Genomic DNA, 17,687 nt, shown 5'->3' with positions numbered 1-17,687 from the left:
CAGGATTAGAGGCAATTATGTTAATAAGGTAGGACTCAAGCTACAGGATTAGGTTGTATCTTGAGTCAATCTCTTTTGAGATATAAAAGAGAGAATGGAGCAGAGAGAAGGGGACCTCTTATCACCAAGAAAGAATCGCTGGGAGTGGAGTGTGTTCTTTGGACCCAGGGTCCATGCACTTAGAAGCTCCTAGATCAGGGGAAGATTGATGACGTGGACCTTCCCCCAGAACCGACAGACAGAGAAAGTCTTCCCCTAGAGCTAGCACCCTGAATTGGGAATTCTAGCCTCCTAGAACGTGAGAGAATAAGTTTCTGTTTGTTAAAACAATCCACTTGTGGTATTTCTGTCATAGCAGCACTAGAAAACTAAGACAGTAAGTAAACACAATTAAGCCCATGGATATCTTGTTTGTTAATCCATCCCTGAGTCTAGATGGACTGACAGTGGCTGCAATAACGGGCTCAAACATACCAACAATTGTGAGGATGGCGCAGAACTGGGTAGTGTTTTGTTCTGTTGTACATAGGGTCGCTATGAGTCAGAACCGACTGATGACGCCTAACAACAAGATCTCAGAATGTTTACCTCTTGTGGTGGACATGTATATGCAGCCCAGACCTTCATAGTAATCAAGGACTTATTCCCCCCAGTTGCTCAGAGTGCTAACAGCAGAAAGCCTTCAATTGTTGGTCCTTTACAGGAATTGCCTCAGTTAAAGACAGTTGCCTTGTCCAGGGTCACTTTCCCTTCCTGGGACATCCAATATGGGAATATGAAGGCCTGGTCCCCTTGCCCTAGCTCAGGACAACTCTAAAGGGTCACTGGGTCACCTAGTATGATTTTTATAAATACTTGAAAAGCATATCTTATTTGGCCCCCCCCAAAGTAAACTTGTTTTGAGTGTTTTTCACCTCATTTTGTCAAACTGTAAACATGTACTTAAACAATGTTGTAAACATATTTCTGTAAAACTTTTTGATTTTTTGAGAAAAGTGTTAAAAAGGTGTAAAATATGTTTTTAGCTGGAAATGGAGTAAACAAGTTGTTTGTGTTTGGAAAAAAGCCTATGGAAGCACTGATAAGGATCCATGCTAAGACTCCTGGCTGCTGAAACCCCTAATCCCCTGGTAAATATTTTAGTATAAATTGCCTGACCGACCATAGAGTCTCTGAGCATCGAGCAGAGCTCAGGCACCCCTTGTCTCTCATGGAGAACGCCAAATCGAGTTATTTGTAGACTTTGACAGGCAGATGGGACTGTTAGGCAGCTCCAATCTCTGTGTGCAGATTGTAGGGAGAAAATTTTGCTAACAGAGACCACTGACACACTGGCTAGGAGTCTGCAGCCGCGAAAATAGAGGGACTGGCCCTTCAAATAAGATTATGTGTCAGTAACCACCTGGGAATAAATTTAACAAAAAATCAGATTAAACCCATTCTTCTCTCCATTAGCTTGTTCCCTGTTTAACTTGTTGAAGGAGAATGAACGTAAATCAGGGCTTTGAACCAGCTCCTTCTGGTTGGAACCCCTGTTGAAAGCTTCCGTTTCTAACAAGTTCCCAATACTAATGCCGCTGGTTAGGGACCAATTCTGAGAATCACTAGTAGCGCAGTGGTTCTCAAATTTTATTATACATTAGAATCACCTGGAGATCTTGTTAAACTGTAGATGCTGATTCAGTATATCTGGGGTGGACTGAACCGGTTTGAAGCCCTGATGCAAATGCTGCATTAAAATCAGGCGTTCACAACAGTACCTCCAATTCCAATTAATCCCACAGGATTGTTTCTTGCCTTCTCCTTCTCCATATTCCTATGTACCGTCTTCCATAGTTAAAACCCTGATTCTCAATGATAACACATTTATTCATTTGCTCAATTCTATATCTAAGCTTCCCAATTGCTTCTCCCATACTGCTAAAATAAGCAAACCTACTTAAGAGAGATCAGGATTTGTCTGCATTCCTCTCCCCAATACGTGATCCCAACACACATCCAACTCTGCCCAAGACTGAGGATAGTCAAATACTGTGTTCATAAATTACTTGGATTAATTAGTCATTCTTAGTCCTCCAGTATGTTTATGGTATTCATTTGAAATAGAATTAGGTTCATTTGTTTCAGTTTTACAGTTTTTCTTCTCATTCTTATTTTGTGTTTTTGAATATATAGAATATTAAATGGTTTCAAGTAAAAGTATTACAGACAGGTATACTCAGAGAAGTGTCACTCCCTCCCAAATCCCTTTCACCCTATTCTTTCTCATCCTTGTAAGGTAACCAACTTCCTTGTTTCCTAGTTTATCCTCCCAGTGTTTCTTTTTGTAAAGATAAGCAGATAAAGGTTATCTTTTCCTTATATCCTTCTTTCATACACAAAAGGTAGCACACTTTGTGCTCTTTTGTACTTTGTTTTTCACTTAATACCATCCCCTAGAATCAGTCCATAAACAGTTCATATAGACCTTCCTCATTCTTTTTTACAGCTGCATAGTACTCCGTTGTGTGTGTACGCCAGAGTTTATCCAATCAAGCGCCTATGCTTGGCCATTTAGGTCATTTCCAATATTTTGCCATTATGAATAATGCTGGATTGAGTAACCTTATTCATATGTATTTTTCATATTGCTAAAGTGTAAACTCAGGGTAAATTCCTAAAAGTGGAATTGCTGGGTTGAAGAGTAGATGTATATGTAGTTTGTTGGATACTGCCAAATTCCTCTCCATGGGAGTTGTACCATTTTGCATTCCCACCACCAATGTACCAGCGTCTGTTCCCCACGGCCTGACCAACTGGGTGCATTGTCAACATTTTAATTTTTGCTGATCTTTTGGGTGAAGAATCGTATCTCAATGTAGTTTTAATTTCTTGTTCTTTTATGGGTGAAGTTAAACAACTTTTTATGTGTTTAAGGGCTATTTTTATATATTATTGTGAACCGTATCTTTTGTCCATTTTTCTATAGTTTTTCCTCAAATTTAATAATTTTTTTTAATAAATTAAGAGAATTAGCTCTTTATCTGATATATGTGGAAAATTTTTCTTCCCAGCTTTTGATCTATCTTCTGTTATGGAGCTTTTTGCCATGGAAAAGGCTTATATTTTCATATAGTCAAATTTATCCAATTTTTTGTCCATTTCTATTCATTTTTTCTAAAGTGGTTTTCACCTTCATATACATACATATATATTTAATTTTAAGAATATTTGTTTGCTTCAGCCTTGTGGCTTGTTTTTGGGGGGAGACTTTTCAACAGCAGATAAACTTTAACTCACATTTTCTGGGTTTTTCAAGTTTTGTACGGACGCGGACCAGTTTATTCCAAATACAAAGCCCCTTTCCCGAAGTGAGAGCTATGATCTACGAAGTCCCAAACTGTGTTCAGTATTTTGTCATAATTATTTCATTCTCTTTCTGGAGATTCTGTCTGTGCTTCTTTTAAGTACTCTACTCCATTCTACTCTGTCTTCTACTCCCATTCTATTCCTTGTCCTTGGGTGTTTTAACCTCCTTTTCTTTGCTCTCCAGACCCAGAGGCTTGTGGTGGGAGCAGGATCCCTGTTAGCTCTTCCTCTATTTACAGGTAATTTGAAGTTATGATGTTCACCTAGTAATGAAGGTATGAGCCCTATGTAGCTTTTATTTGTTCTCTTTGATTTTATGGTTGTTTTGGGTGAGGGGAAGACTTGGAATCAGGCAACTGCTATTGTTCTCCAGCCGCAAGAGTCTCAACATGCTTTTAATAGAAACATTGCAGCACCTAATTATGATGAAGACAACTGAAAAATAGAAGGGAGCTATATTAATTGGTATTGAGTATCACTGGTTATAAATGGTAGCTGAAGTAGAAGTTGAGTGTTGAGAATGGCAACGAGATTAACAAAGGGAACACACTGCATATCAGTGGCTTTAGTTCGTATCATCGAGTTGAAAGCACGTGTCAAATTTGTGAAAATTAAGATGCACTTTCTGTAAGATTGGGAATAAGATAATGAATGCTTGCCATTCTCACTGCTACTGTTCAACATTAATATTGGTGATCCTGGCCAAGATAATAAGGAATGAAAAAAGAAATGAGTTACTTTATGCAAGGATTAGGAATGAACATCATTTGCAGATAACATAATATTTAAATAGCTACAAATTCTTAGAATAAGAAAGTTCACTAAGGTTGCTGAATACAAGGATCAATTTACAAAGACCAGTGACTCCACTACAGCTGTGTGGCAGGTGTTCTTGGCTGCTGAGCCAACAGCCATTCTTCATCTTCTTCTTCCTTGCTAACAAAACCCCAATTTCTTTGTGCCAACCCCAGGCGATAAACATGATTTACCTAAACCAGTCATTGCAAATCCATTCCCCTTTACCAGATTCTAATTTTACCAGCATCCCTTGCAGCTAGGGATGATTATATAACCCAGTCCTGCCCAATAACCTGTAGGCAAAAGTATGCTGGGCTGTTTCTGGGATTTTTCTTTTCTTTTTTTCACAAGTGCCTTGGTTTCTCTTAGCCTTACATTTTATTGGCTCAGAGCTTATACATGCTTTGTTTTACAAGACTGTAAAGATGAAATGGAATTATGTGTGTATCAAAGTACTCTATAAATGTCAAATATAAAATAAACGAATTTAAGATACACAAATGATCATAGATGCAGATGTAGAATCAACTAGTATTAAGTGCTACAAACTAGCAGTAAGTTTAAGGAGTGCCATTATATAAAAGGAAATCCCTTTACCCAACCATTAAGAAACTAAGAACTACTGTTGAATTTTGCTTCTTGTGTAGCACCTTGTTCAGTGACGCACTAAATCTAACACCTCAGATCTTTGGGTGATTTGCAGATCATCATGCCAATACAGCTTTAAGTTCTAGATCAGGGGTCACAAAATCTTTTCTACAAAAAAAACAGTAAATATTTTAAGGCTTTGTAGGCCATACAGTCTCTGTCACAACTACTCAACTCTGTCATTCTGGCCAGAAAGCAGCCATACCTGTTGCTGTAAAGTCAATTCGAAGTCATAGCGATCCTATCGGACAGAGTGGAACTGCCTCATAAGGTTTCCAACGAGTGGCTGGTGGATTCTGCTGACCTTTTGGTTAGCAGCTGTAGCTCGCTGTAGCTCTTAACCAGTGGGCATGGCTGTGTTCCAATAAAACTTTATAAAGCAGACAATGGGCCAATTTGACCTGCAGGGTATAATTCGTCTATACCTGTTCTAGACCACAATATAGCTCTTCAGTGCATTTGTCTCACAGGAATCATGTATTGGGATCAGTCCATTCAGCTTCCCAGCACATCATCTCCACCTTATTAATACCACTATATACTTGTATAGTGCTTTAGTTTTACAAAGCTCTTCCACAATAATTTAACACACTTATGCTCACAAAGGCCTCTGTGAGGTAAGGGTAGATCTTATCTTCTTTGTACTGGTGAGAAAAAAAATTTAGTAAATTGTGCATCACAACACAGCTATACTGAGGAGCAAAATCTACATTTCCTAGATACCAGTTTAGTGCTTTTTAAAAATATATGATTAGAAATCTTAACTATACTCCATTGTTCTTAGATTTCCACTGTTACTCTACTTCTTTTCTTATTCAAACTCCACTGAAGCATTCTGCATTTTCAAGGCTTTGATTTCACCTCCTCAGAGCTCTTAGCCCTACATTGAAAACTCTACTTTGATAGCGTTGAATATAAAAAGGATGCTTGCGATAGGAGAAACTGCAAAGAAAAAAATGTAAGAGCCGAAAGAAAATTAAGGAATTAAAACTTTCTGCTTTAAATCAAGTTCTAGCCACTCAAAGGAGAAAAAAACACACTTCCAATTTTAGTGTGAGGAAGTAGAGGCAAGATACAGATCAAAGCCTCATCAAGGGACTACACATATGACAGATGTGAATCTATGGTTTATAATAAAGAAACCTGGACTTCTATATGATACCCTGTAGTAGACTATTTCAATATGCTGGAAGGGACACACAATAGTTAACATTAGACATAACTGGAAACTTCTAAAGAAGTCCAAACTAAATAAAACAGTGAACATCACTAATGCCAGAAGTGTCCAGTCTATCACTTACTAGTCCAGCCTCAGTTTTCTCTTTTGTAAAATGGGGTAATACCTACCTTGTAGGGATGTTTTGAGGATTGAAAATATCATACACAAAGCAATTACCAGTACACATAGCAAGCTTTCACTAAACATAGCTATTTAACAAAGTATGCAGTTACAAAGAAAAATAAAACCTACACTGAACCTTCACGAGCCATCCTTTAGCATTTAAACAAGCCAAAGAATACTTCCATGTCTAGCTTCTATTTATCGCTTCCTGACGACAGTAAATGTCAGGTCCTAGGCAGGGTTAGAGAGTCCCTGGGTGGCACAAATGGTTAAGCGCTTCGGTACTAGACGAATGGCTGGCAGTTTGAACACAGAGGCTTCTTGCAGGACAGGCCTGGTGATCTGCTTCCAAAAGGTCACAATCCTGAAAACCATATGGAGTTCTACTCTGCACACATAGGGTCACCATGAGTCGGAACTGACTTAATGGCAAATAACAAGAAGCAAGGTTAATAAGTCGTGGATCTGTCCTGCTCAACCTTCACTTTGTTTTTTCTGTTGCTACCCTTTCTTCCAGTCTGAACAAAACCTGTCAGCTCTCTACACTTTCTCCAAGATAGCAAAAAAGTAAGATTTTCAAGCTAGAATAAAATTTAGTTTCTATATCTACCTCTTTCAGATCTTGATTTTTAAAAACAGATTCTAATTGGAACAAAAAGCTCTGTGTCCCTTTTAAAGGAATTTCAGAAATTATTTAAAAAAAGCAGTTGACTTGCGAAGTCACAGCTGCTGCCAAGGGGCATGCGGAGTTAGAAAACAATATATTCTAGAAATTACCATTGCTTTTAGTCACAGTATTTATTTTGAAATTCCAAATAATACTAAAAGAGGGTGTGAGTTTTTAAAAATATATATATTAGAAGAGGGCATAAGTTAAAAAATTAGAGAAACATTGCCCTAGACTTCTGTGGAACATAAAACTGTAATCTTTCATCTGTTTAGCTGTGCCTTACTATAAAAATACAGACGGCACAGATCTTATACAGTTTTTACAACTTGATTATAAATTGTTTTCAAAAGTAATTTATTTGGATTTTCCATATCCTTTAATGAATTGCAAATATATTAACAGAAAAGACTCCCCCCCCCAAGACTGTACAATTTCTGAAATAAGTCAGGAAAAGCCAAAAGAAGACACAAAATTACATTGTTTCAATGCAAATAGAACACACATATCATACTCACACTTGCAATTTCCTAGGTTTTCACAAAGAAAAATGGTTCACCATATTTCTCAGTGAAGACCCATACTACACTCTGGCTAATCAGAGACTTCCAAACTTTTTTCTTCAAAAAGAGCATTTTTAATAGACTAAATACTGGTTATCACTGAGTTTTTGTTTAAGGTACAACAGCAGCATGGTTCAAATGTTATTTGCAGTTCTTGGAAAAAATTAAAAAATTTAAAGTAATGAAATACAGAAAAATTAGGGACTGCCTTTCATTATTCTGAGTACCATAGTTCTCTTGAAAACATATTTCCAACCTTCTAAAATCCCAGAGTTAAGAACCATTTCCAAGGGGAAAAAATCCAACCCTATAGCATAATTTCTGAACAGAAGTGTGTGTGTATATGTATGTATGTGTGAGTGTGTGTGTGAAAAGCTTACACAGAAAAAAGGATGTCAAAGTACTTAGGATTTTCACTTTCCTTCAAAGTAACGTCTGAAATTAGAAGAAACATTTTGCCGGATCAAAATGTGTTTCCTCTTCTGGTTGTTTGATCCCCATTCTATGTGAAACAAATAAAACAAAGTAGCCAGAAACAGTTACTAGGTGAGAAATAAGGCTCCCTACAACTAAATGACTTTGAAAGTAGGTGTGAGGGAAAAAAAAAATTAGGCCAAGATTGGGCTGGGAGTTTCCCTCAGCCAGCCATTGCCATGGTACGCCCTCTACAACCATCCTTTTACCCTTGGTCTCAAAATCAGTACCAGAAATATTCTCACCTCTGGCACAGGACATAAATTCCTACTACAAAAAGATAACTAATTATACTTCGGCAAATTACGTTATGAGCTTAGTTTTCTCCAGGCTCTGTAACACAGAGCTCAGGTTGAAGCTTTCTATGAAACTCTAGATTTGATACGGTTATACAGCTGGCTTATGATTTGCCAATTAAAAAAGTAAAAGAATCTAAAATTAAATATTAGAGAACTAACAGGTAATAAAGTGGAATATTTGTTAGAATCCAAGCATTAGCCTGTGGGAATTTTTAATGATACTCACTTACTCCCAATCTTTCCTTATAAGTGTTTTTTTAAAGTAGCACATAGATTTAGGAAGGAAATTTTGTTTAACACCTGTCTGGCACCCAACACCTAATCCAGGATTCTGATTTGAATTCATTTATAATGGTATCTAATCCATGTTCAAAAATGAGCAGATTAACAGCAAATGGTAGAAATTTACTGCATCTACAGGTTAAAATTTTTTCCAAATCTTCTGTAATCCACCTTATTTTCACAGTTTGACTAACAAACACAGATAACCAGTAGATCCTTCGTCAAATAATCCAAAATAATAACTGTAGGCCTGTCATTCATTAAGAAACTATAATTTGTTCTATTCTGAAATTGGCACTTAATAAAATGTTAACTAAAGTTTCTCTAAAATTTTCAACAATTAAAATAAAGGAGATACACAATTTAAGACTGTTTAAATGTTACTGTGAAATTCCAATAATTCTCAATTTATTATGCGTAATTAGAACTTTAAAATTGTGGCCATTTCCGAAAGACACCAACCTATATTATGAATTAAACTCAGGAGAGAACTTATGTCTCCTTCATAAGAATGTTTTTTTTCCCCCCAACTAAAAATTTCCAGTATCCTAAACCCAATCTCTTAGTAAATGTTTTGGTGACCGATACTACTGAAAATAATCAAAAGCAGAGAGCTGAAAAGAATGGATACGACCTTAACCAAAGGTAACCACATATTCTTGCACCCTGTTTAAAGGTTAGAAAAGTCAAAGGGATACTGTCTTGAACAAATATAGATTCAAGGTAGGTGCAGTTATGGTTGTATTAAGGCTTTTACTGTCATGATCTCTTCAAGTCTCTCCACTTTAGTGTTCTCATACTGATTCTTATGGTGAACTTAAATGGTTATTAAGGGCCTTGTTTTCGCTTTTCAGTGGGCAACCACGATATCACCTCTGAATGTTAAAGGTGATCCCACAGAGCTCAAAGAGAAGAGACAATATGGTTAAGGATCAACTTTACAGTTTTCAATATCAAGATAACAATGATCAACACTGTGAAGCAGGATGAATAAATTAAATTCTTGGTTAGACATTAAAGCACTCTTGCCAAGAATAAGTGTACACTATATGGAAGGATATTTGATTCCTACACATGAGTCCCAATATACCCATTACATTTGTTTATGGGAGACACTGCAAGTTTAAGGTAATTTACATTCCTTGGCAATCAAGTTACTCTGTTATAGGCAATGTCTTTTATTGTTCCTTCTGGCACTTGCTAACACCATTCTTGAAGAACCTAGAAATGAAGGTCAGTCACTCTGTTTATCAAGAACAGAACCAAATAAAGACAAAATTTTGGAAAAAAGGCCAAGAAATTCTGGTTCATCACTATTTTCCCTATCTAATGGTTCTTTCAAGATAAAACATAACTCTTCCTTCCATGATAGCTTTCCAACAAAGGGAGGTTAAAGAAAAAAAGAAAAGAAAGTCCCCCACCCTACTCCCCTAAATTGTCATTCATACTGGTGAAAGAGCCAGTCTTGTTAGCAGCTAAATATTGCACTGCCTTTCATTCTGTGTACAGTCAGGGTCCAATGAAAGTGGCACACTCATGGTATAAGTGATGGATGATGACACCGCCGGCTCAAGAGTGAAGACTCAGTATTTGGAGGGACAAGTAACATGTCAGCACTAGTCACACATCCAGTTGCAAAAGTCTGATTTCCAGAAGTTAAAATTCATCACTTTCAGCTGCATGAAGTTGTGTGTCATCTGCATCTGTCATGCTGCTCTCCTGGGATTCATCTGTTCCCACTTTAAAAACAAAACAAAAGTCTACAGTAAGGTATCTGACAAGTATTTCTTTTTGATTCATGAAAACAAGTAAGGAAAACTGTATTACATTCAGACTGAGATGAAAGTGTTAAGTAAAGGCCCTTAAAAAGGCCCAAATCCTCATTTTTAATAAAATGCAATTCAAGTTCTTTACAGGATGTCTGAGATTACTTTATCATACTTAAACTTTAAGGGTTTTAACTACCAAAACTGCTTCTCCCTAATAAATTCCTTATTCCTGTCCTAGGTGCTTGGGCATCAATTTTAGATGTTTAATCAAAAGAACATTCTACACATGATAGTTCTCTAAGACATAAAAAAAGACTAACGTCCCGCTACCCCCAATCATCGGCTCTACTTTGGGGCTAGTCCTTGCTAGTCCACAGAAATAAAGAACATAACCTTCAAAAAATAAGTTATTGGGATTATAGGAATTATAATTTCAATTAGAAACCTTCCACCAAGTTTTCTAGAACAAAAGCATTTTAGTTTATCTCATTAGAAGTTTCTCAATTATTTTTTAAAAAATACTGATACGCTGAATCTTGGTTCTAATTATTTTAAGACATACACTCTGTTTAGAGATAGACTATTTACTGCTTTAAAGTATAATTTTTTGTTCCCTCTTCTTTTCCCCACCCCTAAATTTACACATATTAGCCATATATTTGGATTTTGGATTTACTGGTGTCTCAAAGAATTTTAATAGCCACTACTACAGATTTACTCATTTACTTAGTACTCATAATGTCTTCAGCATACTTTCAAAATATCTTTTGTCTACTACACTTCTATGAAGAGAGAAGGTAGGCAATAGATATACATTCAAATGTAAATTGAGGCCTAGGTAAAAATCAGCAATGGATTTGTCAACATCACACAGCAAACTAGATCCTGACTTGAGATTAATTACCTGACTCCATATGTACCTGTTCACCCTGTTCAATTTCCCTAAAATTCCATTTGCTATAAAGAATACACCACAGTTGGAAAAATAAAAAGAGTAGCCCACAAATTCTTATGCAAAAGGTAGCTTTCTGAATACTCAAAAAATTTGTTTACTCTGTCATAAAGAAATATGTTTCATTTTACCGAATTTTGATGTAGTTTTTCACTAGATCTCTGGTTTCAGTAACCATATACAAGCCTAATTCATATGGATGATACTCACTGATCTGTTCTTCTTGAGTTATTGGCTCCTCATCATCTGGAAGGTAGCGCTTATCAATTGCCTCTTTAATCTGGTTATTAGCTCCTTTAGGATCTAAATCCATAGCCCAAGAGAAATTCATCAGGGCGAGGTGCGTTTGACCTAACTTCTTGTAAACCTAAAAATAAACAGCAGCACTACATTTTTCATTAAGTTGTGAGCTTCAACTATAAAATCTTAAACATTTATCATTTAAATTAGGCTCCTGATTAATGTGTTCTAATCTATTCTGGATTTCCCTGGGTGGCGCAAATGGTTCAGTGCTTGACTACTAACCGAAAGGTTGATAGTTCAAATCCACATAGGCACCACATAAGAAAGGCCTGGTGATCTACTTCTGAAAGATCACAGCCATTGAAAACCCTATGGAGCAGTGTTCTTGGAGTCCCGGGGTGGCACAAATGATTAAGCGCTCAACTACTAACCAAAAGGTTGGTGGTTTGAACCCACCCAAAGGTACCTCAGAAGAAAGGTCTGGAGATCTGCTTCCAAAAGGCTACAGCATTGAACACTCTGGTGTGCAGTTCTACTCTGCACACATGGGGTAGCCATGAATTGGAATCAACTCAAGGGCAACTGGTTTTATCTCAGGTGCTGAGCTTCCAATAAATCTAACTCTGATACTGGAACAATGACAATGGGCAGAAGTAGACTCTAAGCTGCTTTATTAGCATTCATTTACATTGGTTTTAAATGCAGTTATATCAGCTCTCAACACCTGTCCAATATTTCTAGCTACCTTAACCAACTGGCATCTGGGGGCCCAGTCTGTAAAGTCCTGTTTAGTCTTGGAAAATGTAGTAGCTTTTTCTTCTAATCATGGCAACACAGTACCATTAATGTTCTTCTTGGGGATTTCTAAATATCTTATTGTGAATCAGAAACTCAGGGCTTTCCATGAGGTAGTCTCAGTTATGAACTCATTATTGGTCTTGGGCTGCCAGTGCTAATCTACTTCTAATACCATAGTAGGGTTAGGATTTTGGGAATGTGTGTTTTTGCTCCTTCATTAGGATATCACCTTCTTAAATATTAAAACTAAATCCACTTTTTGTTCCCAGAACACTTAGTTCAGAGTTCTAGTTGAATTTGTTTGATAAATGTTGTACAACCAGTGTCATATTTATTCTTCAAAAGTTAATATTTGCTATGAAAGTCACAGTTTAGGACTATGGCCCCAATCTTTACCTTTCCTATTAAGAAGTAAACGAGGGATTCTTTGGGAACAATTTGTTTCAGTTCTTCAAGTTCTTGTAAAGCAGACTGGGGGGGGAAAAAACAAAACAAAAAAACCCTTAGAATAGCAAAATTTTACAAAGTTTTGACTAGGCAAGTGTTTTTATTTATTAGATTTCCCAAATCATCTTAATAAAAGCTTATTAAATCTTAATCAATGTACTTCCTTACTACATTAATTCTTGTTGTGAAAAAGAATGCATGAAAAATACCTATGACAATAGGGACTAAGAAATGGCAGGCATTCACCAAAAGTACACTGAAAACACACACACACACACAAAATCTCTCTGTGAAATATGTAGGTGGTGACAATCCTTGCTGTGTGTAAAAGTGCTTTGAAAATTAAGTTGCAAAACAAAACAAATCTGAAGTTCTGTGAATGGCTCTTCTCCCTGATGCAACCACTAACTTTGAATACTAACCTGCCATTTCAACTACTGGTGAAGAGGCTAAAGTGTAACCTTCTGAATTGAGTTAAAGCTGTCTATAATCTTGTGACCACTCATTGCTAAAGCGTAGGTTGACTGAGAGAAAAGACAAGAGAAAGAATTAAATTTGTACTTAAAGGAGATCACCATTAAAACTGGCCTCAAAAATGAGATTCTGCTTCATTTTTTTTATCTAGAAAAGGGACAAAAAATAAAAATCTGATGTTACATAAAATTAGCATGAGTGAGGGGAAACAGGTATCCTGATCACTGAGGGTGGAAGTGTAAATTGACGCAATCTGTTTGTGAGGACAATTCAGCATTATCTATCAAGTTAAAAAGTACATGTAACCATTGATTAAGCAATCCCACTGCTAGGAATTTGCACCAGGGATATACTCAAAAAAGTTCACTGAGTAATCTATATAAGAACAATCAACCCCACGGTATCATGTTATTGTAAAACACTAAAAACAACCAAAGTGCCTAACTGCAGCCTAGTTAAATAAATTATGGTCCATACTCTATGGAACACTGTGCAGTTGTTACAAAGAATGAGGTACATCTGTAGGTGCTCAACTGTAAGTGGAAAAAAAGCAGAAGCAAGATGTACAGTACTGTGTACTGTACTATTTCTTTCTGAGTCAAAACACACATGCCACACATACAGTTAAGTGGGTATATGCATACATATTTTACAAATACATTGATGTGAGTATATGCATAATTTTTTTTCCCCCGGGCAGAAATCAATACATATATGCCCTCAAACTAGGTAAGAATGGTTTACCTTTGGGGAAGAGATGATAGAGGGAATGAGGGGAGAGCTTTCTATTTTTCATTTGGTAGCTTTCTCTACTTTTTAAATTTTCTAGTATTATGAACATTATACTTTATTTCCCTTTAATGTCCACAGAGGTTATCTTTTGGTTTTCTTCCCTGTGCCTCTTTGTAGTAAACAAAATCCCTTGCAGGTTAGGTTTAAAAAAAAAAAAAAAAGTACCGCTATCTATTAACAGGGCTCCAACTATTAACAGGGGAGTGTTAAATGAAAAAAGCAAGTTGTAGAACAGCATGTGTAATTGTATTAGTTTTCTATTGCTGCTGTAACATATTACTACAAATCTGATGGCTTAAAACAACACAGATTTATTATTTTACAGTTCTGTAGGTTAGAAGTTCAACACATGTCTCTCTGGGCTAAAATCGAGGCGTCAGCATGGCTGCCCTCTTTTCTGGACAGAACTGTTTCCCTGCCTTTCCAGCTTCTAGAGGCTGCCTGTATTCCTGGACTTGTAACCCCCCTTCCTCCATCTTCAAAGCCAGAAACAGCTGGTTGGGTCCTTCTTAAGCTGCTGTGAGTCAGTTTGATTCTCTGTAGCCTGGAAAGGTCCTCCATGTTTAAGGATTTATGTGCTTAGATTGGGCCTATGAGAATAATCCAGGATTAATTCCTATCTCAAGGTTCATATCCTTAATTACATCTGCAAAGACCCTTTTACCATGTAAGATATATTTACAGGTACTGACGATTAGGGTGTACACATCTTTTGTGGGGCATTATGATGCTTACTATAGTAGTATAAGCCTGGTTGGTTAAAAACAATTAAAAAAAAAATAGGAAAAAGAACTACAGAAGTACGGAGCTGTTCATAGTTCTCATCCATGAATGAGGGAGCTTAAGTTTATAAGGCACATTTGCTTTCATATAAAGAAAAAATAACAAAGAAAGAGTAAACCAGTGATCAAAGATGGTGGGCTAGTAAGGGTATCAGAGTTACAGAATTTAGATAGTATAAGGAAATTGCTTTCTTTATTGGCATCCTTAGTATGAGCATCCTTTGGAGACCTGGTGGCACAGTAGTTAAGAGCTTGGCTGCTAACCAAAAGGTTGGCAGTTTGAATCCACCAGCAGCTCCTTGGAAACCCTATGGGGCAGTTCTACTCTGTCCTATAGGGTCGCTATGAGTCGGAAGCGTCTCAACAGCAACAGGTTTGGTTTGGTTGGTTTAATATGACTTTAGTTTTATTTCTCCTAAAAGGGTGTAAGAATGAGGAACCAATCCTATTTCACAGTTCCAAAAAAGTTTAATAATTTTTTCCCCCTTAACTAAAGGCCAAATGTAATCTCTTGGCTTTTATAAATTTTTTGTTGGCATTCTAGGGGACATTTAAGAAGTTACTTAAAAACTTTATGTGGAAAGTAAGGAGCCCTGGTGGTGCGATGGTTAAAGTGCTAGCTGCTAACTGAAAGGTCATCAGTTGGAAGCTACCAGTGGCTCCTCAGAAGAAAAGACCTCATGATCTGTTCCAGTAAAGATTTCAGCCTAGGAAGCCCTATGGGGCAGTTCTACTCTGTTCTACAGGGTCGCTGAGTTAGAACTGACTCAACAGCACACAACAACTGTGCGGAAAGTAACTGGGTAGTCTGGTGCATGAAGATTCATTATACTCTTATTTTACCAACTATAGTGTTGTTTTGAAAATTTCTGTAATAAAAAGTGGGATAAAAAGAAGGCAAAACACACACATACACACAAACACACACTATCACAGGCAGTGTATTTGTTTAAAAGGCTATAGGTTTTTTAGGCAAGTATGTAAGTTTGTAGGGAGCTAATATGGTGCATTTTTAACACCCCACTCCCTTCCTAGACAGACTAGGAAGAAGGACCTCACAGTCTACTTCTGAAAAGAATTAGCCAGTGAAAACCTTATGAATAACAGCAGAACACTGTCTGATATACTGCCTGAAGATGAGCTCCCCAGGTTGGAAGGCACTGAAAAGACAACTGGGGAAGAGCTGCCTCCTCAAAGTAGAGTCGACCTTAATGATGTGGATGGAGACAAGCTTTTGGGACCTTCATCTGTTGATGTGGCATGACTCAAAATGAGCAGAAACAGCTGCAAACATCCATTAATAACTGGAACGTGGAATGTACAAAGTACGAAACTAGGAAAATTAGAAATCATCAAAAATGAAATGGAACGCATAAACATCGATATCCTAGCCATCAGTGAGCTGAAATGGACTGGTATTGGCCATTTTGAATCGGACAACCATATGGTCTACTATGCTAGGAATGACAACTTAAAGAGGAATGGCGTTGCATTCATCGTCAAAAAGAACATCTGAAGATCTATCATGAAGTACAACACTGTCAATGATAGGATAATATCCATACGCCTACAAGGAAGACCAGTTACTATGACTATTATTCACATTTACGCACCAACCACTAAGGACAAAGATGAAGAAATTGAAGATTTTTACCAAATTCTTCAGTCTGAAATTGATCGAACATGCAATCAGGATGCATAGATAATTACTGCTGATTGGAATGCGGAAGTTGGAAACAAAGAAGGATCGGTAGTTGGAAAATATGGCCTTGGTGACAGAAATGATGCCGGAGATCGCATAATAGAATTTTGCAAGACCAATGACTTCTTCATTGCAAATACCTTTTCTCACCAACATAAATGTCAACTATACACATGGACCTTGCAGGATGGAATACACAGGAATCAAATCGACTACATCTGTGGAAAGAGAAGATGGAAATGCTCAATATCATCAGTCAGAACAAGGCTAGGGACTGACTGCAGAACAGACCATCAATTGCTCATATGCAAGTTCAAGTTGAAACTGAAGAAAATTAGAACAAGTCCACGAGAGCCAAAGTATGACCTTGAGTATATCCCACTGAATTTAGAGACCATCTCGAGAATAGATTTGACACGTTGAACACTAATGACCGAAGACCAGACAAGTTGTGGAAGGACATCATACATGAAGAAAGCAAGAGGTGATAAAAAAGACAGGAAAGAAAGAAAAGACAAAATGGATGTCAGAAAACTCTGAAACTTGCTCTTGAACATCAAGTAGCTAAAGCAAAAGGAAAAAATGATGAAGTAAAAGAAATGAACAGAAGATTTCAAAAAGCGGCTCAAGAAGACAAAGCATTACAATGATATGTGCAAACAGCTGGAGATAGAAAACCAAAAGGGAAGAACATGCTTGGCATTCCTCAAACTGAAAGAACTGAAGAAAAAATTCAAGCCTCAAGTTGCAGTAGTGAAGGATTCTATGGGAAAAATATTAAATATATTAAATGATAACAGGAAACATCAAAAGAAGATGGAAGGGATATCCAGAGTCATTATACCAAAAAGAATCGGTCGATGTTCAACCATTTCAAGAGGCAGCATATGATCAGGAACCGATGGTACTGAAGAAAGAAGTCCAAGCTGCACTGAAGGCATTGGCAAAAAACAAAGCTCCGGGAATTGACGGAATATCAATTGAGATGTTTTAACAAATGGATGCAGTGCTGGAAGTGCTCACTTGTCTATGCCAAGAAATCTGGAAGACAGCTACCTGGCTAACCAACTGGAAGAGGTCCATACTTACACCTATTCCCAAGAAAGGTGATCCAACCGAATGTGGAAATTATTGAACAATATCATAATATCACATGCAAGTAAAATTTTGCTGAAGATCATTCTAAAGCAGCTGCAGCAGTATGTTGATAGGGAACTGCCAGAAATTCAGGCCGGATTCAGAAGAGGACATGGAACCAGGGTTATCATTGCTCATGTCAGATGGATCCTGGCTGAAAGCAGAGAATA

General features: G+C 37.1%; 1 protein-coding gene across 8 annotated transcripts in view; it reads right to left on the bottom strand.

Moving 5' to 3' along the window:
• Nucleotides 1–8,586: 8,586 nt before the first annotated feature.
• Nucleotides 8,587–17,687, bottom strand: part of CDC27 (cell division cycle 27) — a 72,190-nt gene continuing 63,089 nt past the window's right edge. For 2 of the 8 annotated variants that reach the window (XM_023729390.1, XM_023729389.1), the window contains 3 exons: nt 12,580–12,654; nt 11,353–11,509; nt 8,587–10,160 (listed from right to left, as the gene is read on the bottom strand). In XM_023729390.1, coding sequence (XP_023585158.1) covers nt 10,078–10,160; nt 11,353–11,509; nt 12,580–12,654 — 315 coding nt within the window. In that variant the 3' untranslated portion in view covers nt 8,587–10,077. Of the gene's footprint in view, nt 10,161–11,352; nt 11,529–12,579; nt 12,655–17,687 lie in introns of those variants that run through there. The other 6 variants (XR_002823715.1, XM_004374247.2, XM_004374248.2 and 3 more) reach the window with 6 other exon arrangements.

The sequence above is a fragment of the Trichechus manatus genome, unplaced genomic scaffold, assembly GCF_000243295.1.
Source record: "Trichechus manatus latirostris isolate Lorelei unplaced genomic scaffold, TriManLat1.0 scaffold00028, whole genome shotgun sequence".
Lineage (NCBI taxonomy): Eukaryota > Metazoa > Chordata > Mammalia > Sirenia > Trichechidae > Trichechus > Trichechus manatus.
This window is presented reverse-complemented; position numbering and strand designations above follow the sequence as displayed.